Genomic DNA, 27,387 nt, shown 5'->3' on the forward strand with positions numbered 1-27,387 from the left:
ATCCCTAATTAAAACGTAATACTTAAGTCTGTAACAATTGAAAAGTATTTATGTTCAGACACGTGGGAACTTTCTTGATGTATTTTTTGATGTATTTGTGTCATGCCCTCCTCTCACAAACATGATAATGTAATTACTTAATATGTATTTGTATACAGATGGTGAAACATTTTGAGGTATTTGACTTAAAATTCTATGTTGGGTTAGATGCCTGATGAACAGTCATTTTAATGTGTCTTTATGAGAGCACAATAACACTCTGCCACTCTGCCCTCTTGTGGAGGTTTTGGCCCAATGAAGATGAGATGCATGCAGAAGGAGATGTTTCCAATGGAGTGTGTGTTTGGTTGAAAGCATTAAGAAGAAAAAAGGGATTCAGGACAGCACAGGAAGTTAAAAATATAATGAAAATATTTGTTGTTGCACATTGTATATCCGACCTACATAATAAGTACAATGTCATGTCTGCCACCTGCAAGCCTGACACTGCCGTAAAGTAACAGATGTTGGCATGGGTGGAAGACAATAATCAAATCAAGAGGAGGGGTAATGAGATCCGAGCTCGTTAAATACAATTTCAAAAGGAAACAGTAAATGTAAAATGACCGCACATTTGTTGCAGAACACACACTTTTCTCAGAAGAGGAACACACTGGTAAAAGTTGTTAAATTGTGTTATGAAACCTCTTAAAATCAGTCATTTCATTTACATTTGAGTATTTCTAAAAGTCTAAAACATACAAGAGGCAGCCTGAACAAAGGACCTGTTTAATTTGGGAAGACAGAAACAATGCAACATGTAATTATTCAATTTCTGGAACTGTAATCTTAATTCTTATGGATACTGGACTGGACCGATCGAAGGGAAGTGTCAGCTGGTTACAAGCTTGAAAAACGTGTAGGCTATTTTCTCAAAATGATGGGGAAGATTAATTGTGGCTTGTTTGTTTCATGGAAATAAATAAATATAAATAAATATTAAATTGCAACATCTTGGGATGTGTGGGTGTACTTGCTCAAGTGCCAAGGAGGCCAAATGGCCTCTCTCAAAGTACTTTGAGTTCTCTCAAAGTGTCATACTTGGTCTATTTGGGGACCTGAACCGGTGACCCCCCGGTTCCCAAGAAGATGCCCCCACAGTCTGAGCTACTGCTGTCTTATTTGGGTGTGTAATTGAGTAATTAAAACAAATGTACAAAACAAATGCAATGTCAAAGCACTTTAATCAACAAATAAATATTTTTAGCAATATTATTATTTGTTGTGTATAAAACATTCATTATTATTTTAATGTTTTACTATTTAATAAAACATATATAAAATATTACTCTTTTTATAAAAAACTGATTATTTTGCAAAGGAACTGGTCTTTTACTTAAATTGCTTGTGAAAATAGATCATTTTAAGCAATATATTATTTTATTTTGAAACGTATTTGCAAATGTTTACCCCCCTTACTGTTGGGCATGATTTGTTTAAGTGGAATAGTTTTTCCTTAATTATAAAAAAGAAAAAAAGGTATTACTCTTCTCCCATTCAAAATTGACCTTCTTAACATATATTTTTTTAATTTGTATTCTACTCTTATAAAAACACGTTGTGTTTCCATATACTGTACATTTTTTCCTGGTGTGTTTCTGTGCAGCATCCATCATTTAATTTGTTAGTAAAAGGTCGATTTGCTGTGTTGTGGACATGCATGGGAATCGATCTGGCCTGCCCACCCGTTGACGTCACGTCGTCCTCGCTTGTGATTGGCGGACGGGTGACAGTGTTGCGAAAGAGCCGATACGTACAGCACGCCGTGTTTGTTTGTTGGTGCTGAGCCGGGCCGAGCTGAACCGAGCCAAGAGTCCAAGACAGTAGGACTGTAGAGCCGAAGAAGGAAGAGGAACCAGAACAAATAACTGTCCTGGAAGAGAATATTTAATTTAACCTTGGAGTCAGGTTTTCATTCTGATATAACTGACTGCTGAATATATTATACTCTGTGACGTAGATGTGTGTTATTACGTGTTTGTTTGCACGAGGGTGGACCTTTAGCTAAAACGTCAAAAGTTGTACAACAGACAAACTCTTAAGAGAGGAAGAAATGGAGAAATCAGATGTCTTCTCCTCGGACCGAAATATCCTGTGCCTGTTTGACGTGGACGGTACTTTGACTCCACCGAGAGAGGTACAACTGATCATATCAATTATGTGTTTACTATCTGCAACCTTTAGAAAAATATGTCGCTCTTCTGCATTCAAACTCAAACACACACCCACGAGGGGGGGGGGAGGGGGCTGTGTGTTATAATATGGTAATGTCAAAGTGTGTTAATGTATGGTGACCTATTTTAGTCCTGATTTCATTCCTGATACTGCCCCCCCCCCCCCCCCCCTCATGGGCTTTCATTAGTGTTTTGTATTGCATTTTTGCAACCATGCCTTTGATTATCTGAGCGAAAATTGACAACGAGGCAATGTTCCTATACATAGTTTTCGTCTCATTTTAATTTTTTAAAATAATGTTCGTTTAACTGGATGAATCATCTCAGTTTCAGTTGTTTTGAAACTCCTCTATCTTCTTTCTTCCATTACTCATTGGGCTGCTTGAATGCTTGGGTTCATGTTAGGTAACTGGTGTTGGTGTGTGTTGTTGTGTCGGGACGTGTGTGTGTGTCCTCTGTGCTGCTCAGAGCTTGTCTTCCATATGTTGTAGAAATTGGACTAATTCTATGCCAAATAAAAAAAACACAAAGGCAAACGGTACTGTTGTGTCCATTGTTCTCTGTGCTCCCTCTGTGTAATTATGCTTCAACAACACAGTGCAGCACACAGAGATTGTTCACATGTGGGTGTGCAATGTGGATATAAACATAAAAATCAAATGACAAAACAGCTAGATACATGCTGTTACGTTAAGAAAAGTATCTCCAAAATCTGAGACACTATCTAGTCTCCTATCACAATACCTACATAATGTATACGTATTGACCTGCCCAATAAGGAATGTCTGTGTGTTTTAAGGGCGGAGCTAACCAGTTAACCCAAATAATTATCATGACGTGCATGTTCCTGTAATCCACAGAAAATCGACCCTCAGTTGGACGAGTTCTTCCAGTCGCTCCGGAGGAAAGTGAAGATCGGCATTGTGGGAGGGTCGGACTACTCCAAGATAGCTGAGCAGCTCGGGGACGATGGTGAGTCCTCTTCCTCTTCCTGTCTGAACCATGTTTACACTGCAGGCTGTATCAGTCACCCGGATGGATGACAATGCATGACCTCACACTTTTTATTGTAACTTCTTCACACAAGTCAACAGAGTGTGTAACAAAGAATAGTTTGTTTAACTCATCATGATTGTGTTGTTGATTTCAACAGACTGCAGGGGAGCCATAGTTAAATAAAGTCACATATTGTCTAATTAGTGCAAACTTCTGTATGTAGCAGTTACAATAGTTTGGCTTATTGAATGCTAATGTATCTGCAGGATTCTTGACATTTTTGGTTTATTTTTGTTTAATAATCTGGTAATAACTGCAGCCCCAACAACCTCACTGCTGAGTAGACAGAAGGAAGACTTGTTTATCTGTACATATTGTGGCACAACTGGGATGCACAACTACTGTGTCAAGAGGGAGCCATGTGGTTTCATATGTTTGCCAACGGTGAATCTTGTATGTATTCTTCATGATGCACACATCGCAGCAGATGATGTCGTAGCTGCTGGAGAATGTGATGAATTAGACATGCTGATATTTTTTGTATAACTTCCACGTCATGTGACCTAGTGGCAATAGTTTAATTATCAAGGTACCTAATGAAGCTGTTCAGAAAGTTTTACTATGACATTATTACATACATCTGGCAGTTATTTTATTATAAGCTTTAAGATGATTACATTGTTCTGGTTAAAGCTGTACAATGAAAGGTTCAGTGACCAAGCATTGACTGAGTTATTCCTGCAGAGTGTTGCATTGCACTTCCAGGCCAAAGTGAATAGGTGTTACATACTCTTTAATCTGCCCCCAGGTAAATATAGCAGGCCTAGTTTCCCTTATTCAGATTTAGCGGAAGAGCCACTCTTAATTTAATTGAGAGCGCAGGTTATTAAAAACCAGGCGAGCCCTTTAAACCACATTCCATTGGTCTCTTCTCTTGCAGTGGTGGACAAGTTCGACTATGTGTTTGCTGAGAACGGGACGGTGCAATACAAGGACGGGAAACTCCTCTCAAAGCACGTGAGTAAACAGTCCCATTTTACTTGTTGCAACGTCAGCTTGTATGCAACATGTTACCTGTAACTACTAAAGAGGAAGAAATGAACGAGTGCATTTGTATCCCATCAGGCCATTCAGAACCAGCTCGGGGAGGAGCTGCTGCAGGACCTGATCAACTTCTGCCTCAGCTACATGGGGCTCATCAAGCTGCCAAAGAAAAGGTGAGCAGCAAAGCCTTAAGGTGGACACACACACACACACACACACACACACACACACACACACACACACACACACACACACACACACACACACACACACACACACACACAACTGCATTCCTTGTATCCCTGCAATCTAATCATCAATAGCATCTTAAAGTAGAAAAAGACTTACCTCACATTGTGATGCCTTCATGGGAATAAAGCTAAAACAAAACCTCCTATGGGAATTAACAAATAAATGCAGGTTTTTCTGTGTCAGTTAACTTCCTTTTTTGACACCTAACAACTACCGTTAACCATGCATCTGTTATTGTATTCCTGCAGGGGAACGTTCATTGAATTCAGGAATGGCATGCTCAACATTTCCCCCATCGGTCGAAGCTGCACTCGAGAGGAGAGGATCGAGTTCTCTGAAATCGATAAGGTGAAAAACGTTCATCGTTTTGTCATTCATACATTTGAATAGTGACCAAACAAAACAAAAAAACCGGTTGGTACAGAACCTGGCAGTTTGTTGTTGTCAGTAGTCTTTGTTTTTGGTTTAGCATATTATTATTCTGTCTGCACTTCCTTGAGATGCAGGAATAAGTAATAAACCCGGAAATGAGTTTTTGTACTCCGAGGTTCCTTTCTTGTGAAATGGACATATCATTTACACACTTGAGTTTTATTATAATGCACAATAGCCAATTTTAGCAGCTGAACTAAACAAAACTATACACTTTGAAACATCAGGCACTGGGAGTCACAGGCTGCCTCTCTGTGTCTCGGTTTCATGAAATGGGCTTCATTAATTAGAGGTCAAACAATGTTGAGCTTTCAGTACACTTTAACAAGCTGTCCATTGATGGTTCACAGAGCAGGAGATATGCAGGAAGCAGACAGCACCAGAGGAGGAGAGGTTTAACCCTTTAGCTACACGCTAACATTAATGCAGCTTTTTTAAGTTCATACATTGAATAATGTTTACTCAGATTATATAAACTAACATGATCTGCATACATTTAACCTCTTGGAAAACAGAGCAGATAATAGTTAGAATGAATGAGGTATGTAGTGTCTCTACCGTGACATGTCTCCATGCTCTAAAGTTCAAAAAGCTCTTTATTTTTCTCATACTGCCTGTGCTGCAGCCAGTGGCGGTTCTATACCAATTTGACTGGGGGGCCAGTTATTTTCTGAGGGGGGCACAATAAATGCAGGACGAAAAAGAGAACTAAACAGTATGAAGTAATTGCGCATAAGAAAACAATGCAATACAGTTATTGGTATTTGTTTCAGTACACTTATTTATTTCAGATATATCTTATTAGTTATTACTGTTAGCTTCAGCTTAAGTTATAGTACAATTTTTGCACTAACACCATATCATATTTATATAAAAATAAAGGCAATGAACAGTTACATCTCTACTTTACATCTACAATTACACGGATACTCACTTTCAATTATCGTGGTAGTCTCTCGAAACGTAGGTTTCAATCAGTCTTTCTTGGATGCAACAGCCTCTGATGATCCAAGATGAAAAGTGTTTGTTTTTCGTGCGCTTCAGCCGGACAGTGAAAGTGAGTAATAACTAATAAATCGTGTAATAAATCATACATTTTTTTCACTTTTCATTTTCAGGGGGGCCACAGGGGGGTCAGAGGTCAGTGTTAGGGGGGCACTGGCCCCCCCTGCCCCCCCCCCCCTCTAGAACCGCCCCTGGCTGCAGCACCTCTTTTCACCCTCTGTCTGAAACCAGAGCCGAGTCTGCTCTGATTGGTTAGCTGGCCGGCTCTGTTGTCATTGGTCAACCGCTTAGAGATGTCCCGCCCTTTAGCCTATCACGTACAATGTGTTGGAGCGCTAGCCAATAGAAGCGTGACTTTTACATAGTGATGTTAGTATTTCACGAAAGTAAACATAGGAGTCCAGTCGTGGCATTTCAGGCACGACTTGATGCAATAGGGCTTCTTTAAGTAAATGTCATGTGTTCATTAACAAAGATGGCGGAGTCTGACTGCTTTGTCACTTTCTCCACAGAGAGAGAAGATCCGGGAGAAGTTTGTTGCTGCCCTGAAAGAGGAGTTTGCTGGAAAAGGACTGCGGTTCACTAAAGGTGAATATCAGAATCTAAAGTGAAAGAGCTGTGCCGTTCTAGAAGAGGTAGCATTAAACTGAAATGTTCAAAATATACAGAGGAATCTGCACGGTTTATAAAATGGTGTATCTCAGGTTTGTCTTGTTCTCTCAATATCAAACAAGCTCCTCAGAACGCCGTCTTTATTAATTCTGTAGTGCAGTACAAACCCGTTTCACAGCATGTCTGTCTATTGTTTCCTATCACTGTTTCAAAAACACCCATCGACCCCCCAGCTGGAGGAGCTTGTGGTGGACATTGGAGCCCTCAGTTAACCATCCCAGCTGGAGGAGCTTGTGGTGGACATTGGAGCCCTCAGTTAACCATCTCTCACACACACACACACACACACACACACACACACACACACACACACACACACACACACACACACACACACACACACACACACACACACACACACACACACACACACACACACACACACACACACACACACATACACACACACACACACACACACACACACACACACACACACAAACACACACACACACACACACACACTCTGGTGATCAATGTTTGCTTACGTGCTCAGCGAGGTGTGTGCTCCTTGCTGATGACGCCTGAAGGCTGAGCACAGTTCAGACATACAAAGCACACAGACTTGTTTTTACTCATTGCTCTTACTCATATAGACCTCTGGCAGGTAAAGACAAATGTAATGGTGGAGTTCTTTCTTAGACTTATTATTAACTGGGGTTTATTCGATAAAATAAGAAAAAAGATTATACCTTGAATCCTTTGCAAAACATAAAAAGTCAAATAAAAGTTTTAGATGATAAGGTTAATTGGTTAATCAAAAATGTATAGAATATAAACAATGCACATTTGTTTATATTATCCGGGGGGGGGATTTGGTGTTGTGATATGTGCTCCATAATATAATAACATAAAGTATATTAACTTTAAAAGTAAGTACAAATGTGCAAAATAAAAACATTTAATAAACAAAACCCACCCACTCTCAGGTGGTTGGAAAGTGTGTTTTTGAGGAGTCGGTGCTATTTGCAGATGTTTGAGGGAGAGGAGACAAGCTGCTGTTCGGAGGATGTTCAGAGTTACATTACATTTAGCTTAGGTTTTTATCCAAAGCGACTTACAATACGTGCATTCGACCAGGAAGATACAAACAGTTAGAAGAAAACGGAATCATATAAGTACATCAGGTTTCATAGAGCTAAACATTTCAAGCGCTACTCAACTGGCTTTAGATAAGCCAGTCCTTTGTTAGTATATAAGTGCTTTGATAGTAATTTTGTTGCTTGAAGTGGAGTCTAAAGAGATGAGTTTTCAGTCTGCGCCGGAAGATGTGTAAGCTTTCTGCTGTCCTGATTTCAATGGGGAGCTCATTCCACCATTTTGGAGCCAGGATAGCAAACCCACGAGTATTTTAGCTGATGGGAACTTGGGTCCCCCTCGCAGTGCGGGTGCAGCGAGCTGTTTGGCTGATGCAGAGCGGAGTGCACGTGCTGGGGTGTACGGTTTAACCATGTCCTGGATGTAGGAAGGGCCAGATCCATTCACAGCATGGTACGCAAGTACCAGTGTCTTCAAGTGGATTCTAGCAGTTACTGGAAGCCAGTGAATCAAATCAAATCAGGTTTTATTTTTATAGCATATTTTAAAAACGATGTTTGGTCGAGCCAAAGTGCTGTACATGCAAATAATAAATAACACATTACTACAATCGCAAACAGAAGACAATAAATTACAACAGCAAATATAAAATCAAACACAGGGAAATCTCTGGAGTCGTGCTCCGCTCTGAAGGCCAGGGAGAAGAAGTGTGTTTTAAGTGTAGATTTAAAAACCCCTAGTGTCTGGGCCGACCTCACGTGGAGGGGCAGAGTGCTCCAGAGCCTGGGGCCAGCTGCTGCGAAGGCTCGGTGCCCTCGGGTTTTGAGCCTGGTCTTGGGCACTATCAGCAACAGCTGGTCAGCAGATCTTAAAGCTCTGAATGGGGTGTAGCGATGGAGGAGTTCAGCTATATAGGCCGGAGGCAGCCCATTTAGTGCTTTACAAACAAATAAAAGGAGTTTAAATCAATACGGAACCGAATTGGAAGCCAGTGCAGTGAGGCCAGAATTGGGGTGATGTGGTGACGCTGAAGGGAGCGGAGGAGCGGCGTGGAGTTGAGATGAATTCACTCGTCTTCCTCAGAGTTTATCTGTTCCTGCACAGCTGCCCCCGGTCGGATGATACTGCTGGTCTCTGTGATGGATCATATATAAACCTGACAGTGTGTCCAATCTGCACTGAGAGTACAGAACGAGGGGGACACAGAGAGCGATGATGAGAGGAAAAAGCTCAACTCTCCTTAACTGTCAACTGGAGGGCGGGGGGAGCCTCGCTGTGGACCTCTGCCAGCGCAACTTACATGATGCAGTTTAAACACAGTTAAATAAATAAAGGGCGGTGCCGGCCGTCAGCGAACCGAGCCTGATTAGCCACGGCCCGCTGGCGACCGGCTCGGTTCGCTGACGGCCCGGTGGCGTACTGTGATTCTCCAGAACACACAGATGGCCAGTCCGCCCCTGTGTAGCATATTATTTTCGATGACAGATGAGCAGATCGCCACTGGGCTTTCAACTAAAGACAAAGCCACGCAAAAACTGCGGCATGTACAGCTCCTTATGGGTAATGCAATGTGTGAAGTGCGCTGCCCCCCTGGTCGTTTCCCCATGGAGGAAAGCAGCAGAAAGTCGAATGGAGTTAGAGAGAGCGGGGCCTAGAAGTTATCCTTCTGCGCAGCGTTGCGTGCATGGCTTCCTTCTGCAGGTAACGGGGAGACGTGCCCTGCCGGCGGTCTCGTTCAGGATCCGAAAATACAATTTAAATATTTTGCACACTTATTCCTAGTGTGCTACTGGTTACTTTCCCGCGTGCCAATGGTGGCCGACCCCTGGTGTAACCCATTCACTTTAATATGGCAGCTGGTAAAGTTTACATTTACTTAAATTACTCATTTTCACATAGTGGTTATTAAAGTTGTAAATATGCCTTCCTATTTATTCTGTGTAACTATAACTTTGAATGCCTTTTGGTCCAAGATGACCTACATGTTAAGTGACTCAGGTTGTGTAATTAATTCAGGTAACTGGCATAGTCAGCATTTAGCAGCATATTGTGACACAGCAGGGGGGGGGGGGGGGGGGGGTTGATTTAGAGGTTAATGATGTGTTTTACAGTGTGGGGTTAAAGGTGTGTGTGGTGGTGTGGTGGAGGGTGTGTGAGGGAAGCAGCGCTCTGATTGGCTGGCTGCTCCTCAGCTGTTCATCCTTGTTATTGATGACTCTTTAAATGTTCCAGCTGAGAGGAATATAAGAGGGGGAGGGAGGGGGGGGGAGCAGAGCGCTTTGTGGGAGGCCTTTCAGATACATTTCACAGATTAAAAGGTTGTTTAAACTCACAGCTGAACAACAATGACGCATTTACTGTTAAACTTCTTTTTAGGCTTTTTATTTCAGCTTAAGACAAAACATTTTCACATTTTTCTTTCTACATTTCCATTTAAAAAAACATAAAAGAAAAGAAGAATAAAAAAAAGTGACATAAAGCAAATAAATTAGTTAATTAAAACATTTTAAAAGGAAGACATTTGGGGGGGGGGGGGCATATTTGAATTGGGAAGAATACACTCCATCTTTTAAAAAACACGTCTGATTGCTGTCTTGGTTCTCAGTGAATATCAAAGTCAATGGGATCCCATCTACCCATGGGGTCAGAGTCGTGCAGCCCTGTCACACACGGTGTTTATTTCTGACCAAACAATGCCAAGGGTTTTGTTGGTGATGCATCCTCTGTCCTGAATGCAGTGTCTCTCTGCCGACATGTCCTCTGAACAAACCGTCTGTCCCAGCTCGATAAAGAGTTTCAAATGTCTCCATGAGAGCGGACAGTTTGTTCTGCAGAGCTGCTGAGTGTAAATGGAGGTTAAGAAAAGAGAAAGGGAAAAGTATTTGTCATCATATTAAATGTACTGGTGACTGCTTTCGCTGCTCTTTCCAATCACAATGTGTAATGTTCCTCCTTAAAGGAATACAGAGTGCATTAGTTTTAATATGAAGTTGATTTTGATAATAATGACTGTTGGTCCTCTTTTCTTTCAGGCGGTCTCATCAGCTTCGATGTGTTTCCGGAGGGTTGGGACAAGAGACTGTGTTTGGAGCTGCTGGACAGCGAGGGCCTGAACTCCATCTACTTCTTCGGCAACGAGACCTCCGATGTAAGTCAATATTCACATCTACACATCGCTCTGAACCATATCAATTAACATTTCCCTTTAATAAAGGCATCTTCACATCTTTATTTCAATTACCATTAGGGGTGCACCGAATGGGAAATTCTTGGCCGAAACCGATACCGAAAATAGGAAACAGTTGGCCGAAAACCGAATGCCGAAAGGCCGAAAATGATTAATAGAAATATATATATATATACATTTTTTACCAATGTTGTTCAGCTACCTGATTATGGAAAAATACATGATTATGACAAAACTTAACTTAAATAATAATCACTATTATGGGTCCATAAAACATTTATTCAGCACTTTTGAATGCACACAGTACATTCATTCCAAGTCAAGTGCATTTCCTTTTCTCTGTAGGATAACTAGAACAAAGTGCATTCAGAACAAAGCCAAGGTGCTTTAAAACTGCATAAACATCTAGGCCAGTAGGCCTACAACAAGATAGTGTAAATAAAGACTGTAACAGCCAGGCCTTCAACAACAACAAATGCACCTATAAGTTTGGTAACCTAACGTGTTGTTGTGATGACGTAATCAAAACGCGGCGACAAGCACGGCGCGCGACCATGCTCGCGGCTGGCTCACAGCCAACATGTCTGCCGCTTGGAGATATTTCTAAATATCAGAGAGAGAGGCGCGGATTGCGATTTGTAAAACGTGTTCAGCTGACATTTCTCGAGGGATTACTCCACCACTGGAAATCAAAACACCCGGACAAATATGCAGAGTATGATCAACGTAACCCTGTTCTCTGACATTCGGTGATATTTTTTCGGTGCTAAAAGCCTTTTTAACCATTTTCAGCCGATAATCTTTGGTGTCCGAATATTCGGTGCATCCCTAATTATCATAGATGTTTAATATCTTATCTCATTGTTTGGTTTACCTTCACAAATTGTTATCTTTAAGCATAAACATATATCCGTTATGAAACGTACGTCATAAATCTTCTAGTTATTTTGTCATACTATTTTTAGATTGAATCAAATACAATGTAATTACAGGATAATAATAACAATACATTTTGTTTAAGGCGCTTTTCATGACACCAAAGCACACCGTACAATTTGTTAAATATTCTCAGGGTAGAGCTATGCTTCCTGCCTCCCCTCTTCAGCTAGGTTTTCTTGTCCCTTCTCTATACTTTCAACCCAGTCTCACTGCATTTCGTGTTATAGTCCCGAAATTAATCTATTGATTCGAGTTCACCAACGCGATTTTCGCATTTTTTTTCGTGTAACACAGAACGATTTTAAAAACAGTGTAAATAATAACAAATTAGAAGGAAAAAAAGATGACAAGAAAATACAGATTTCAGTATTCTGACACAGAACGATTTTAGAAGCAATGTATTTCTATTGGTAGTATGTTTCGTGCCTGAACCAAATAATAACAAATTAGAAGGAAAAAAATACAGATTTCAGTATTCTGAGGCTCTGAGCCATTTCTTTTCCTCGCGGACGGCAAAAAAACTCCGACATTATAACATTTAAAATAAAAGGGTTAGGCTTAGGGTAAGATATTGAGTAAGAAAAATGTTTTTATGAACCACACAGCTTCTGGTATTCCAAGACCCGACCGGGCAAAAAGACGTGGTGCAGGCACGAGACACATTACCAATAGAAATACATTGCTTTTAAAATCGTTCTGTGTGACACGAAACAATTTAAAATCGTGTTGGTGAACACGAATCAATAGATTACATTAATTTCGTGACTATAACACGAAATGCTGTGAGACTGGGTTGATACTTTATATATCAATATTAAATTAGTTGAATAATGTAAATGTATGTTTGATTCAGATAAAAAAGGTTTCTGTCAGTGCTTGGAGTTTAAAATGTCTTACCTCACGATTGAAGATGAGCAGAGCCTTAACAGAAATAACTTTGATCTGTTTTCTTAAAATCATTTACATTTTTTCTCATTTTCAGGGAGGCAACGATTATGAAATCTTCAACGACCCGCGGACCATCGGTTTCACCGTCTTCTCTCCGGAGGACACTGCCCGGTTCTGTCGGGAGATTTTCTTTGACGCTCCGCCTCACGAGGCTTGATTTCCCTGATCCCTTTACCCACAATCCCCTCTGATGCCTGCGGCTCTCTGTTTGTACGACAACAAGCAACTCTAATGCAGGTCATTTATGAACCACTCCGAGGTACTACTACTGATTTTCTCCTTTTTAATAATATGAAAACAACGGGCAGCAGCGTGATGATTTGACTACATTTTAAACGTTAGTCCTACTGCTTTTTAAAGATTTTTAAAAAGGTACAGAGGAGGTGTTACATGTTAAAGTAATGTGCCAGACGATTAGCATGTAGCATACATTAGCTAAAACACTAACAGAGATTATAAAATAAGTTATTGTTGAAAGTTATTACTCCAGATTATTTGAGTATAAAGTGATTTTTTTGCACTAATTTTGGGAATCATTTCATACCAATTGTTGGTATTGTTGATTATTGCTGAAAGAGATGGTAAGAGGTGAAAGAGAGAGACATTACATACTGTAGGGTGCGGAGTCCATTTTGAAAATGAGACATGAATGAAGCATAAAAAGAACATGTGGCTTTTTATTCCTCGGAAGTTGAGGATGTATGAATCATTCCAGTTATTTGAATGTCTCTGGGATTTATTATGTATTTACCGTGTGATCCCTTAAATATCAAATGTTTTTAAGCTTCAGGGGAGAAGCTTGTTTTGCATCTTAAATTCAATAAAAGGAACATATATCAGATTTTATTTACCACTGAATCAATGAATTGATCTTAACCCGTGAGTTGAGCTGCTACCAAGTCACTCTGCAAACTTCTGTCAGTCATTATTTTTAATGTAAAATATTTTTACAAACTTTATTATGGCTTGAACGCTGGTCGAATGTAAACATCAATTATTATGCTTGGTTGTTTGTCTCTAACTCTTTTAAGATTAAGCTGTTTAAAGGGTTTTTTAAATAACTTTTAAATGTGTGAACACTAAATGGGTAATGGGTTTTTATTCTGCCATGGCTCAGAATAATAACGCCTCTTTGATGTATCAGTAATGTAAATATGAGGCTTTTAAATACATCAGCTGCAGGACTGTTAACTCTCAAAAGACTCAAAGGATCATGTAGAAAAACACTTTTATGCACAGAAGAAAATGTTAATGTGTTGCTAACTCATTACTTTAATTATTTTCTAGATAAAAAAGTGAATTAATTGTAATAAAACTTTTTGGATATCTTGCACTGATCATAGTTCTCCTGTGTTGTTCTTGAGCTTTGACTAATGCGCTTTTACATATCACAGGCAGCACTTTCTCAAAACAGTTTCTCAGCCTGTGTTTTTCTGCCTCTGTGTTCTCACGTGTCACCACTGGAGGTCGCCAGACACCCAAATCCTACCTACGCACGGTGCTTCTAAAATACATTACAGTTCATCTTGTGGCTGTTTGAACACCAAATGATAGATTTTGAAGAATGTATAACCACTTTGATAGATCTTTAAATCATCGATGTCCCTTTTAATCTCTTAAAAGCCAGTCAGAAAATGTGACTTGGTGTTAATTGCCGTCAGAAAAAAATAGCTGAACTCTTCACCGATAAAAACAGATGAGTAGATACAGAGCAACAAGAACTTTGAAAGCCAGCATTGCTGTTGTTATTTCAATTCTTTCTTTTGTGATTATTTATATTTCGACCCACAGTGAAATGATATACAGGACTGTCTCAGAAAATTAGAATATTGTGATAAAGTTCTTTATTTTCTGTAATGCAATTAAAAAAACAAAAATGTCATACATTCTGGATTCATTACAAATCAACTGAAATATTGCAAGCCTTTTATTATTTTAATATTGCTGATTATGGCATACAGCTTAAGAAAACTCAAAAATCCTATCTCAAAAAATTAGAATAGTTCCTCAGACCAAGTAAAAAAAAGAGATTTATAACAGCAAAACACAATCAAACATTTGAAAATGTCCATTAATTCACTCAGTACTTGGTTGGGAATCCTTTTGCACGGATTACTGCATCAATGCGGCGTGGCATGGAGGCAATCAGTCTGTGGCATTGCTGAGGTGTTATGGATGCCCAGGATGCTTCAATAGCGGCCTTTAGCTCATTAGCATTGTTGGGTCTGGTGTCTTTCAGCTTCTTCTTCACAATACCCCACATATTCTCTATGGGGTTCAGGTCAGGGGAATTTGCAGGCCAATCGAGGACAGTAATGCCATGGTCAGTACACCAGTTACTGGTGGTTTTGGCATTGTGGGCAGGTGCCAGATCATGCTGGAAAATGAATTCCTCATCTCCATAGAGCTTTTCAGCAGACGGAAGCATGTAGTGCTCTAAAATCTCTTGGTACATCTGCATTTACTCTGGGCTTGATGAAACACAGTGGACCAACACCAGCAGCTGACATGGCTCCCCAAACCATCGCTGACTGTGGGAACTTCACACTGGATTTCAAGCAACTTGGATTTTGCTCCTCTCCAGCCTTTCTCCAGACTCTGGCGCCTTGACTTCCAAATGAAATACAAAACTTGCTTTCGTCTGAAAAGAGGACTTTGGACCACTGTGCAACTGTCCAGTGCTTCTTTTCCTTAGCCCAAGTCAGACGCCTCTTCCGTTGTCTTGAGTTCAGAAGTGGCTTGACCATGGGAATACGGCTATTGTAGCCCATTTCCCGGACACGTCTGTGAACAGTGACTTTTGATACCTGGACTCCAGCTTCAGTCCACTGTCTTTGAAGCTCCCCCAAATTCTGGAAGCGACTCTTCTTCACAATGCTGTTAAGGCTGCGGTCATCTCTCTTGGTTGTGCAGCGTTTCCTGCCACATTTCCCCCTTCCAACAGACTTTTTGTGGATGTGCTTTGAAACTGCACTCTGTGAACAGCTTGCTCTTTGAGAAATTTCTTTTTGTGTCTTACCCTCCTGATGGAGGGTGTCAATGACGGTCCTCTGGACAGCAGTCAGATCAGCAGTCTTCCCCATACTTGTGATTTAGTTTACTGAACCAAGCTGAGTGTTTTTCAAGGCTCAGGAAACCCTTGCAGGTGTTTCGAGTTAATTAGACGATTCAAGTGATTCGTTGAACACCCTACTAGTATACTTTTTCATGATATTCTAATATTTAGAGATAGGATATTTGAGTTTTCTTAAGCTGTATGCCATAATCAGCAATATTAAAATAATAAAAGGCTTGCAATATTTCAGTTGATTTGTAATGAATCCAGAATGTATGACATTTTTGTTTTTTTAATTGCATTACAGAAAATAAAGAACTTTATCACAATATTCTAATTTTCTGAGACAGTCCTGTAGGCACAATAAGGCCTGAATAACACAAAGGCTTGGATTGCAGAGTTTATGCCTAAGTGCTTCTTCAGGCAACATCAAGACATTTATGCTGACGTGTCTCTGGGAACAGAGAAAAGGCAGGAAATGATGTAACAACACATGATGTATTTACTTTATTTTTGTTCTTGTCTTTAAAGCTATTTTTGCCTCTCCCCCCTTAAAAGGGACCTATCATGCAAAATGCACTTTTTGATGTCTTTCATAATCATGTGTCCCCGGTGTGTCAGGGAACTCACGCAGCGTCAGAAAATAAAACCCTCTCTGTTTTCCTCCGTACCCAAATCTCTAAAAACGGGGGAACAACGGAGCTGATCCAGATTTGCGTCCGATTTGACGTAATATCTGAAATGTGGACCCACGGCCCTATCAGAAAAGTTGCTATCAGAAACAATGCCCGACTGTTCTGGACGTAATATGGTCGGTGTTTACATTAGCATCGCTAACACTCAGAGCTAACCTGTACTGGAGAGCATGTGTGTGAAGAAGCAGGAAATAAAAAGGAACTCACCTTGTGGTATAACCGGCAAGAGAGAAAGCCTTTGAGCTCCATACTGTTTCAGAAATAATCCTTGATAATCCATTCATCACCGCAGTATTTAGTTTAGACAGTAGCTGCCAGGTTTTTATTTTTTTTAAAGCTTTATACCCCAAATCAGCACTTTAGAAACAGGAAGTGAAATAGAGGGATATGAGGCATGGCTAGAATGCGTGATCTGTTTGGTACTTTGAGCAAAACACTTCATAGACAAGTTTTTTATATTTTTTTATATATCTGAAACCTGTGCTATTGCCTAAAAATAGCATGATAGGTGACCTTTAAGAGCTAGTGCTGAGTGTGTCTGGATATTTCACCAGAGAGCAGTGAGGTTAGTGTCTCAACAAGGTGTAAAAATTAGGAGGAAGATGTTGTTTCTGCGTTTCGAGAATCGAGTTAAAATACCATTTCGATATACATTTGACATTAGATTAAATCAATACATTACCAGCCTTACTTTTAGCGTATAATGAAAGTTTGACTTGAGGTTTCTGTACTTTATTCTTCATATGCAAAATATGTAATGAAAAACCTCCGTCCTCTCAGTTTCAACATAAATATAAATACATATATCTAAAGTTATATTTAATTTATCTTGCTTTTCTAAGAGTGTATCTTCATGGTTTATTGCACTTATTGTAAATCGCTTTGGATAAAATCGTAAGCTAAAGGAAGTCCAATGTTAACCTGTTACCTACCTATAATTATTATTCTTTATTCTTAATTCTTACATTTTTATTTTTATATTGAAGCCCTTTACTCTTATTGTTGTTATTGTTATTATTTTTTTGTTTTGTTTTTTGTATTTAATTTTTAATTATTATTACCGTGACAGTCTGTCTCCCCACGTGTTTATCAGACTCCACCCCCTCCTCCTCCTCCTCCTCCCGTCACATGCAGCTTAATAAACACTCTCCCATCAGTCGTGTGAATCATAAAATGCTTTAATGTTTTTTTTGTTCAAGGCTCAGTAGAAGTCCTCACTGTGATCAGAACCACAGTGACTCGTCCACAACAGAAAGTGCCCTTTGTAACGTGACGGAGGAAATAAACAGAGTGTGATGATGAACAGATTCAGGCAGTGACAGATGCATTAGAGACTCTATGGAACAGAGATATTATAGAACATGACAAACAGTACTTAACCTTATATATACAGTATTAACCGAGCTAAACCTGAAGTACTAAGAAATGGGGCGAAGCCTGCGAGCTAGTTCAGGCAGTCAACTCGAGCACCAATGATACATTAACACGTGACGCACCTCGTCTCTCTTACAACTAACCAAACACATTCTCCTAAACATGCCGCTCTATTTAAGCTGCCAGGTCTTCTTGTCTCTGCCTCGCTATGCTGCTGCTGCTGTGTTCACTTGCTATTGCTGCGTTCATGTTCCTGCTGCTGCGTTCATTTTCCTGCTGCTGTGTTTCATGTTCCTGCTGCTGTGTTTTATGCAGCTGCTGCTCGCCTGCCCCACCACCACCCCAGCTTCCACCTGAAGGCTCGGGGGATAGTTATCTAATCATCACTCAATGTTCTTTGTAAATCTGTGGAGTGATGAGGCCGGAGCCTAGACGCCAAACTCAAACTATATGCTGCTTTTAATACACATATTAAGAAACACGTGAGTTGTCTGACTGAACCACATTTATGTGACAAAGATCGGTTTTGGCACCATCTATGGTAGTTCACCATCACACTGACGATACGCTTAATAAATCACACAGATACATGTCTTTTTTCTGATAATAGAAAAAGAGATTTACAAATCGTTTTGTTCGTGGCTGCAGACGTTTTTCAAAACTAACATTTTAAACCAGAACGACAAATGTTTTGGAGTAGTTTTTTCTGGCAGTTTTTCGACAAATTTCGTAAGTGCAACTTTTTAGAGGTCGCAATCTGAGGACACACACACACATCTGAATAAATAAATAAAAATAAATAACCACAAACGAGACATTCAAAGATATGCATTTTGTAAGGAAAATACTTGCTTTCCATTCACAGTCAAATATGTTTTAAATATCCATGCTTGATGTAACGTGATTTCCTGATTCCTCGTCTGCCTTCATGCTTTTTCTGAATTTCTAACTTACTTTCACTTTAACACATCACCAGCTCCCTTTCAAAATAAAACTTAAATAACCCTTTTTTTGTCCTCAAATTTGGTTTATTTTCTAAACTGGTGAGTATAAGCCTAAAAAAGGGGGTCCTGAGCCTTTTACTTTTAGGGATTTCATTAGATATTTTATGCAAAACCAGCCTTAAACCTGCCATTTTACCTTTCTAATACACAATCATTGAATTCTCTTCCTCTTTAATTCCCTAAACAACTTCCTCTTAGTTCCATAATCTCTGTTCCTGAATTCAAATCCTCATCTTTATGATAAAGTCATCTGACCCACACTTGCACCCGGCATGTGATCCTGGACATTTTCAGCGAAGTAAACAAGTTCATAACAGCTGCAAAGAAGGGAAGTGAAACTAAATTCAGCTGGGTTCAAAAAGTTGTCTCACAGCTGCTTTCTTTCTTGTGTTTTGGGGGAAATAAATAAATAAAACATGTTCCTAAAATGGTCAGTTTTACATACAGCAAATTCAGCAGAGTAGAAGACAGCCATCTACACCATGTCATTACATCTGGACTGATGCTGTGTAGGTAAAGCATGTTTTTAAAGAAATAATGAGATGTAAAATATCAGTCCTACAACAGGTCGACGCCCCCTCCCACTACCCATAAGCCCCCGGGGGTTTTGGGGGTCTACGAGCTGATGATTTGGCCGGACCAGGTCTCGTGTTTGGTGCCGGGGTTCAGGTGCACGATCTTCACCTCCACCGCCTGCACCTTCAGGTTCTTGGGCGGCACTCGGCTCACTTTGTACCTGACCTCGTCTCCCTCCACCGGGACGTACTCCCCCTCGATGCTGGAACAGAGAGAAAGTAGGGCGATGAGGATGGAGAGTGGAAAAGGGAAAGTTTGGCTTCATACTGTCTAGATGTGTAGCACTGGGATACAGACGACGTTTAAATACAAGAAGTGTCACTACGATTAAAAAAAGACTATTATTAACATACAGTATGCCGACTGAAACGCCTGAAACGCCTCCATTGGACTCCTTTGTTTATGTTAGAAACACAGTGACATCACTACGTAACACTCACACTTTTATTGGCTAGCGCTTCAACACATTGCATATGATGGGCTAAGGGGCGGGACATCTCTAAGCGGTTGACCAATCACAACAGAGCCGCCCAGCTAACCAATCAGAGCAGACTGGGCTCTGGTTTCAGACAGAGGGTGAAAAGAGGTGCTGCAGCACAGGCAGTATGAGAAAAATAAAGAGCTTTCTGAACATTAGAGCATGGAGACATGTCCCAGTAGAGACACTACATACTGATATACACCTGAACATCAGCAGGAGAGGACTCTTTAAACTAGAGACACTACATACTGATATGAACCTGAACATCAGCAGGAGAGGACTCTTTAAAGTAGAGACACTACATACTGATATACACCTGAACATCAGCAGGAGAGGACTCTTTAAAGTAGAGACACTACATACTGATATGAACCTGAACATCAGCAGGAGAGGACTCTTTAAAGTAGAGACACTACATACTGATATACACCTGAACATCAGCAGGAGAGGACTCTTTAAAGTAGAGACACTACATACTGATATACACCTGAACATCAGCAGGAGAGGACTCTTTAAAGTAGAGACACTACATACTGATATGAACCTGAAAGTGAGCATAATAGGGCGTCTTTAAAACTTGTAATAAGTATAAATATTCTCATCTCACAAATATGTGGCCACACGCACTCAGAGACATCTGTTGGAGCTCTAATGCTGAAGAAATTTGAGACAAGATAAACTCCCCGACCCACGATGCAGCTGTTCACATGGATGATCGCAGAATCTGTTTTCACAAATGTGCTTTTGCTGGTGCTGAGTAAAAGACTGAATAAAAGCACATTGCTGAACTATTTGTGCATTTCCACTCCAGATGTCTGAGTCCTGTGTGAGACGGAAAAAATAGCTGTCCCTTTGAGAAAAGTACAAACGTAGACTTTTGTTTGCTGAGTTAAAACAGTCCTGAGGTGACGCTGCAGATCTGCAGTTAGTTTGTGATGCTGTTTTTAATTCAGCCGACGTTTGTCTGCTGTGACTCTCAGAGGACACGGCTGTAAAGTCTGCACGAGAGATATAAATACTGTTGAATAATACTAATGAAGCTCACCGTAAGTTCAACCAGGAAGACCGTCTTTACTCTTCATTTACTATTTCGATGTAACTACTCAGTGGCGGCGCCAGAGTATTTTTGTTGGGTAATCTATGGTAGGGCTAACCCATACAGTGGTGGGGCTCATTGGCTCAAGTCAGTATTTGCAATCTTAACCTTTTAAATCTGCTGTCCCCTCTGACAGCTGTCATTTCAGGTGACTCTACGCAACCGTCCTCCACCCCTTTTCACCTCCTGTCCCTCTGAATCCAGGGTCAAGCTAAGCCCCTCCCCTTCAGACTGACCCAACCATCCATTCACCACCACCAGGGTTAAGCTAAGCCCCTCCCATTCAGAGCGACCCAACTATCCATTCACCACCACCACGGTCAAGCTAAGCCCCTCCCCTTCAGACCGACCCCAACTATCCATTCACCACCAACAGCGTCTAGACCCCGGGGGGTTTCATCGGATCGGTTCTCCCCTCCCGAATGACACTTCCTGCACAACGGGGCCTAATCGCCAAAATCACCATTAGGCTACATTAATTTGTGAATCTCTGCAATAAATATCTATTCTTACATCAAAACCGTCTCTCCTGATTGAACTAAAGTTATAACTGCTGCCCCTTCAGTACTGTTATGTGTTCACTTACCTTTTTAGACTGATGCACTTACATTATATTTTACAATGGATGTGTTGATGTTCTGGAGTTCTTGTGTCTTTATTTATGATGTTGGTCTGCTCATTTTAGTTTTGTACTGCCCCCTTTGCTGTAACAATGTAGATTTCCCCTCAAATTGTTTTGGAATAATACAAAAAATATGTATTATATATTATTTATATTTTTATGTTAATGTTTCTTGTACATTTTTATTTGTTGTTCTATTTATTTTCTTGTATTTTTCCTATACTACAGTACATTTATATAATAGAATTTTCCACATTTAATTATTTCCTTTATTTATTTATTTATGCACTTTTTGCCTTTTATCTGCAGTTGTTTCTTTTTGTAAAAATGTCCCCGCTGTGGGAGAAACAAATGTTCCTGATTCTGATTTGTTTTGTGTTTAAAGATGTGTTTTGCTACTCACTCTGAGATGTGAACAAAGATGTCCTCTCCGCCGTGGGAGGGTCGCAGGAAGCCGTGACCTTGTGACCTGGAGAAGTTCTTACAGATGCCTTTAAACACCGGACTTGATTGAGCGCGTACCGTACTGCAGCCAAAGACAAAAAAACAACAGTTATTTCTTTGAATCCCACCCAGTACGACTGAATGTTGTTATTGTTTCAGTAAGACGTGAAGGAGACGTTTACAACAACATATTTTCTCTTTTGTGTCAGATCATTCATGGCAGAGAAATGTAGAAGGATGCACAAAGAGAAGGATTCATAAAGAAGGAAAATCAACAGATAAAAACCTGTTTTTCTTCTTCCATGTTTCTTAACGTATTTTTATGTTTATGTCTCAATATTTGCAATATATTTTAAACCGATAGTCGGAACTTACCTATAATGATTTAGTTAATAAAATATCCTCTAGTCCACATGTGTCAAACTCAAGGCTCGGGGGCCAAATCAGGCCCTTGGTGGATTTAATTTCAGCCCGAAGGATAATTTCTAATTACTATTATATATTATATTATATATATTGCATGCACACGTTCACTCCATCCTGAGGGTCTCCTACGCTCAGAGCCTGAGCCCACACATTGATGACCTTGCACCCAAGATGAGATGCCAAGTATCTGAGCTAGCATCACAGAGCAGCACACTGAGTTTAATGGATGTTTCCTTCTGCACTTTCTCTCACGACAACAGGGCAGGTTTGGTTTTCTCTTTGAGGGAAATAGTTTTGTTGAAGCTGTTGTTGGCCTGTGGAAAAATGTAATCATAAGAAATGACTCTGGAAAAGCTGCAGATAGAGCCATAAGAAATGAATGCAACTGATTATTTAATGTTTGATGTTGTTTTTATAGGCAATGATTGAAGCTTTGTTAGTTCCAGGTTTAATATGTGCAATAAGTTCATTTCAATATGTTTAGCAATAAACATTGAACCAGTCCGGCCCTCGACTAGTACCCATTTTTTTATTTTGGCCCACTGTGTATTTGAGTTTGACACCCCTGCTTTAGTTACTTATCAAAAACTATGTTACAAGTGTTGCAATATAAGAAATAGTACTGATACATGAAATGCAATAAAAACAACATTTGTATCTGTGATGTGATAACGTTTAAAAGTAGCATAAAATGGAAAAAATTCAACGTGTGTGTTTGGATGTTTTTATCACCACACACTCATTTTTTTTCAAGTTCAAAAGATTCAAAGGTTTTATCGTCATATGCACAAAGCTACAGCGTAGAAATGGCAATGGCATTCTTCTGACCTGAGCTCCTCCAACAATGCAACATACAGTATATAATAAAATACAAAAATACAAAATAAAAAGTAGTTTAAAAAGTCTATATACATGTCAATAGAATATGATATGTACAAGAACAGGATATGAAATAAATACTGTAGATTAAGACAAAATTCAATCCAGTTTATTGCGGTTACTCATTGTTTATAGTAAATAATAACAAACTCACGCTGAGTAGGTGCGGTTGCGTTTGGTCGGCAGCGGGCTCGGTAGATCTCGAGGCAGCGGGTGATCTTTCCCGTCCTCCCACACCCGGCTCCTCTCTCTCAGGAAGGGGAAGGAGAGGGTGAGGGAGGCGTTGGGGGAGCGCAGCGGGGTCCTGGAGGGCGACGTGAGGCTGGGGTCCGCCATGTCACAACAGACAGGGGTGAGGAGGAAGAGGGAGGAAGAGGGAGGCTGTTCTGCTGACTGTGTCGTCTGTCTTCTGCTTCAGGTCCAGAGTTAACCAGGTCAGCGCTGTCGCTTCAGGTCTGTCAGGAGGAGGGAGACCACAGGGTGAGGAGGGGAGATCAGAGAAGTGTCATGTGGCTTTAGAGGTGATGGAGGGGGAGATCAGAGAGGTGTCATGTGGCTTTAGAGGTGATGGAGGGGGAGATGAGGGATGGGTGTCATCCAGCCAGGAATTCAACTCATAGTCAAGCAGACACATAACTGAGAGACCTGTGAGTGCCTTTTCAATGTTCTTTCCTTGTGACTAAGAATTTATCGGGCACAACAATTTCCTTCGGGATGAATAAATATAGATAATTTTTTCATCTGCTATCATCACTAACTTTAGTGGATCACAAACTAGCATGTGTCATTATTCGGCAGATTTTCCAGTTCAGAGTAGGGCTGCTCAATTAATCGTATTTTAATCGCAATTACGATTATGGCTTGCAACGATTACGAAAACAACGTAATCGAAATAAACATTTTTTTGGTTTTTCAGTTTAATTAAACTTAAAGTTCAGGGTAATCAACTGTTAAAAACATACTGTTCACATTTTTTTCTCCAATAAATTGATGTTTTCAAAGTAAATGGATAATCGTTTTTTAATAATCGTGATATCAATTATTGACCCAAATAATCGATATTATGATTTTTGCCATAATCGAGCAGCCCTAGTTCAGAGTGATGCCAAACATTTCTATGGATGTCAGTTTTTGAGCCCGACAAAGGCCAACACTTGCCCTGCAACAGGACACATACTAACTACTAAAGTGGTTGTTGATCAATTGAGAGGAATAAGGAGTCTACAGTTTAAAACAGTCCAACAAAATAGCTTGTAAAATGTTTTGGAATCACTGCAACCATGAGACGCCCTTGAGCAAACCGTCCTAAATGTGCAAGGGAACATTAAGCTGATGGTTTTAGTAGTATGCAAGATTAACCGTGAACAGATTATAAGTGAAATCAATGCAGCAGAGGTCATCATATCCTGAGTATCACAAGATGGGTCCAAAAGCAGTGGATCCTACACTACCCACAATGCAACTCAATTGCATCATTACACCTTTTAATACATTTTACACCTCCAGTTTGTAACCCAGCCCCATCTATTTTTCAAAATGTGTTGTCTCCAAGCCCAGAGACACCATCAGGCTTATGACATGACAAAAAAGATCAGCTGAAGACATTACACAACATGTTTCACCAGATTAGTCCTAATGAAAGGTAAATTGACCTTGGGAAGTATAATGACTGCATGGATTGCCCCTTTAATCCAGTTTAATCAAATATAAAGAAACATACATGTTCTATATTGAACCTGAAGCCTTTGAGTTGTCCTGCTATCCAAAGCACTGCAATCCCCATGATCATAATACTACAGGTTTATCTCTTAAGCAACTCACCGCACGGTATATTAATAATACATGTGGAGGTTTCATTTTCATATCTGCATCCATAATCTTCAGTGTATGCAGGGAAGAATCAATGCAGTGTATGCTATTCGATGCACATCAGAGTTACGGTTTGATACGTTTGTTTTAGATATGAAAGTCATCTATCTAGGCCATTGCTCAACATTTCCTAAAATAGAAATGTATTTGTTTTGAGACTTTAAAAGAAAAATATCTGCACACAATAACAAATTGGTACATGATCTTTGCACTTGTAATATCAACTACATCCCTAAAGGTTACAGCCTATACATTAATAGATAGTGTGTTGGTTGAGTCGTAATAATCCAACTGATTTACAATTTGTATATCTCTTTAAAAGCATGAAACTATAAGTGTGGGTTTGAGTGTTTCTCTACACCTCCACACATGTTGAAGAGCACAGTTCTGATTATATATCTGATATATGTAATAGATAGTGCAATGGCTATAGACACTGCCTCCCATATTTAACACTCACAACACATTCCTGTTTATCAGGTGACCTTCAATACACCTCAGACTCGTTTCTCCACCCAGTGCCCCCCCTCCCCCTCAACACAAACACTGGGTATTTCTCAATGTCAGGGAAGGATGCTCCAGAGCCACTACTTCAAGGATGCTACGTCATCGAGTCCTGCCGAAGGACTGTTCCAATGTCCAGGCTCCTTGGAATTCTACCAAGACATGTCCTACCAAGGAAGCGCCTCGACATTGAGAAACACCCACTGTGTCGTGCTATACGTGCGTGTGTTTCTTTTTTACAACCCCTCATGTCGCCTGTGATGATAGTGATGCAGGCACGGCGTGACGTCAGAGCAGCCGCAGCACGCCGTCTCGAGTTCGTGATGTCAGCGCCCCTTCCCCAAGTGAACAACATATCCTACTCAAACGGAAGTACACACGCATGATATAATAAAGCCTCTATGTTGCACACACACAGAAGCATACGCACACATTATTGATGATATACTACAATATATTTTATAATGGACTCAAACACTGACAGTTTACTCTAGTTTTTTCACACAGCAGGAGAACATCTGGATGAGCAGAAATGAAGTCACAGATCTAAAGAGGGTCATGTCTCCTCTGGCCCGGGTCAGGCACAAATCTGTTTCCGGTCCCATGGTCATGAAAAGGCAGTGTGTGTGAATTGTGTGTTGACACAATCCCATATTTCACTTGCCTTTGCCTTCTTTTTATAGCAAAACGTAAATAAATTATTTTGACAGCCTTAATAAAACTGAAAATGATAATGAAAAACGTAAATTGCGTTCAGTTTGGATGCTAAAAATCCCATATTTACCTCGCTTTTGCTCTTGTTTCATTTTAGCAAATAGCAAAACTTAAGGAAATAACATTGACAACACCAATACAATTGCAAAATCAATTTAAAAAAGCAGTGTGTGAATTGTGTATTGAGTTTCGAAATCTGTGTTCACATACTATGCAAAACATCCCGTATTTCACTCGCTTTACATATTGTCTTACACCAGCGAAACGTAATGATATCCCATTGACACCCCAATACTATCCAACAAAATGAACAAAAAGGGATTCTCTGTCAATTTTGTGTTGATTTTCGAGAGCTGTACTCGTGCATACAATCCCGTATTTCACTCGCTTTCACCTTGTTTTACTACATCCAATAACGACACGTAAGGAAATCACATTGCCAGCCTTAATAAAACTGCCCAAATGAATTAAAGGCTGAAACAGCAGTCAGTGCTAATGAGAGAAGAATTGGACAATAGCGTGGTGCGTTCATGACACCAGCGTGGATCATAATATGGAGGAAATGTGACACCGATCAATCCTGCGTACATTCAGATATAAATAAATAACCTGTCCTTGTGATTTAGCGGTTTTTCCACCAGGCGTGCAAAGAAGACATTGTACCCGATCCCAAAACAAAGACACGCACACACCCCCCCACCCACCCCCCGCAGGCACAACAACATGAATGTTATTTTTCCACAGAAATGTTACTTACTGCTGTTGCGGACGATCAGCTCGTGCCAGAGTGCGTCTTAAGTGGCGGAGTGTTATATAATCAGTTATTAAATAAATAAATCGGCTAAATCCGCGCAGTCTGTTGGAGAACCCTGATGATGGTGAGGATGTGACGAAGAGCTGCTGAGTCTGCGCAGCTGGCGGA

General features: G+C 40.2%; 2 protein-coding genes across 2 annotated transcripts; one reads left to right on the forward strand and one right to left on the reverse strand.

Moving 5' to 3' along the window:
• The first annotated feature begins 1,782 nt into the window (after positions 1-1,782).
• pmm1 (phosphomannomutase 1) lies at positions 1,783-14,064 on the forward strand. The gene is made up of 8 exons (XM_079642258.1): positions 1,783-2,176; positions 3,074-3,185; positions 4,150-4,226; positions 4,335-4,426; positions 4,754-4,853; positions 6,455-6,530; positions 10,685-10,800; positions 12,761-14,064. The coding sequence occupies exons 1-8, from the start codon at positions 2,093-2,095 to the stop codon at positions 12,881-12,883; spliced, it is 780 nt and encodes a 259-aa protein (XP_079498384.1). The 5' UTR covers positions 1,783-2,092; the 3' UTR covers positions 12,884-14,064.
• Positions 14,065-17,636: 3,572 nt separating this feature from the next.
• Positions 17,637-27,373, reverse strand: csdc2b (cold shock domain containing C2, RNA binding b). Its single transcript, XM_079642261.1, has 4 exons — positions 27,223-27,373; positions 23,533-23,833; positions 22,033-22,155; positions 17,637-19,632 (listed from the first exon to the last, which is right to left on the reverse strand). Exons 2-4 carry the CDS (start codon positions 23,712-23,714, stop codon positions 19,470-19,472), a joined length of 468 nt encoding a protein of 155 aa, XP_079498387.1. The 5' UTR covers positions 23,715-23,833; positions 27,223-27,373; the 3' UTR covers positions 17,637-19,469.
• Positions 27,374-27,387: the final 14 nt, after the last annotated feature.

The sequence above is a fragment of the Notothenia rossii genome, assembly GCF_949606895.1.
Source record: "Notothenia rossii genome assembly, chromosome: 8".
Classification (NCBI taxonomy): domain Eukaryota; kingdom Metazoa; phylum Chordata; class Actinopteri; order Perciformes; family Nototheniidae; genus Notothenia; species Notothenia rossii.

What these genes read in the sequence shown, in the direction of transcription:
- pmm1 (XM_079642258.1), top strand. Translation starts at nt 2,093, where the DNA reads ATGGAGAAATCAGATGTCTTCTCCTCGGACCGAAATATCCTGTGCCTG. An exon ending in ATCAAGCTGCCAAAGAAAAG is followed by an intron (nt 4,427 to 4,753) that starts GTGAGCAGCAAA and finishes GTATTCCTGCAG; the next exon opens with GGGAACGTTCATTGAATTCA. An exon ending in AGTTCTCTGAAATCGATAAG is followed by an intron (nt 4,854 to 6,454) that starts GTGAAAAACGTT and finishes CTTTCTCCACAG; the next exon opens with AGAGAGAAGATCCGGGAGAA.
- csdc2b (XM_079642261.1), bottom strand. Translation starts at nt 23,714, where the DNA reads ATGGCGGACCCCAGCCTCACGTCGCCCTCCAGGACCCCGCTGCGCTCC. An exon ending in CGCAACCGCACCTACTCAGC is followed by an intron (nt 22,156 to 23,532) that starts GTGAGTTTGTTA and finishes CTTTGGCTGCAG; the next exon opens with TACGGTACGCGCTCAATCAA. An exon ending in ATCTTTGTTCACATCTCAGA is followed by an intron (nt 19,633 to 22,032) that starts GTGAGTAGCAAA and finishes TCTCTGTTCCAG; the next exon opens with CATCGAGGGGGAGTACGTCC.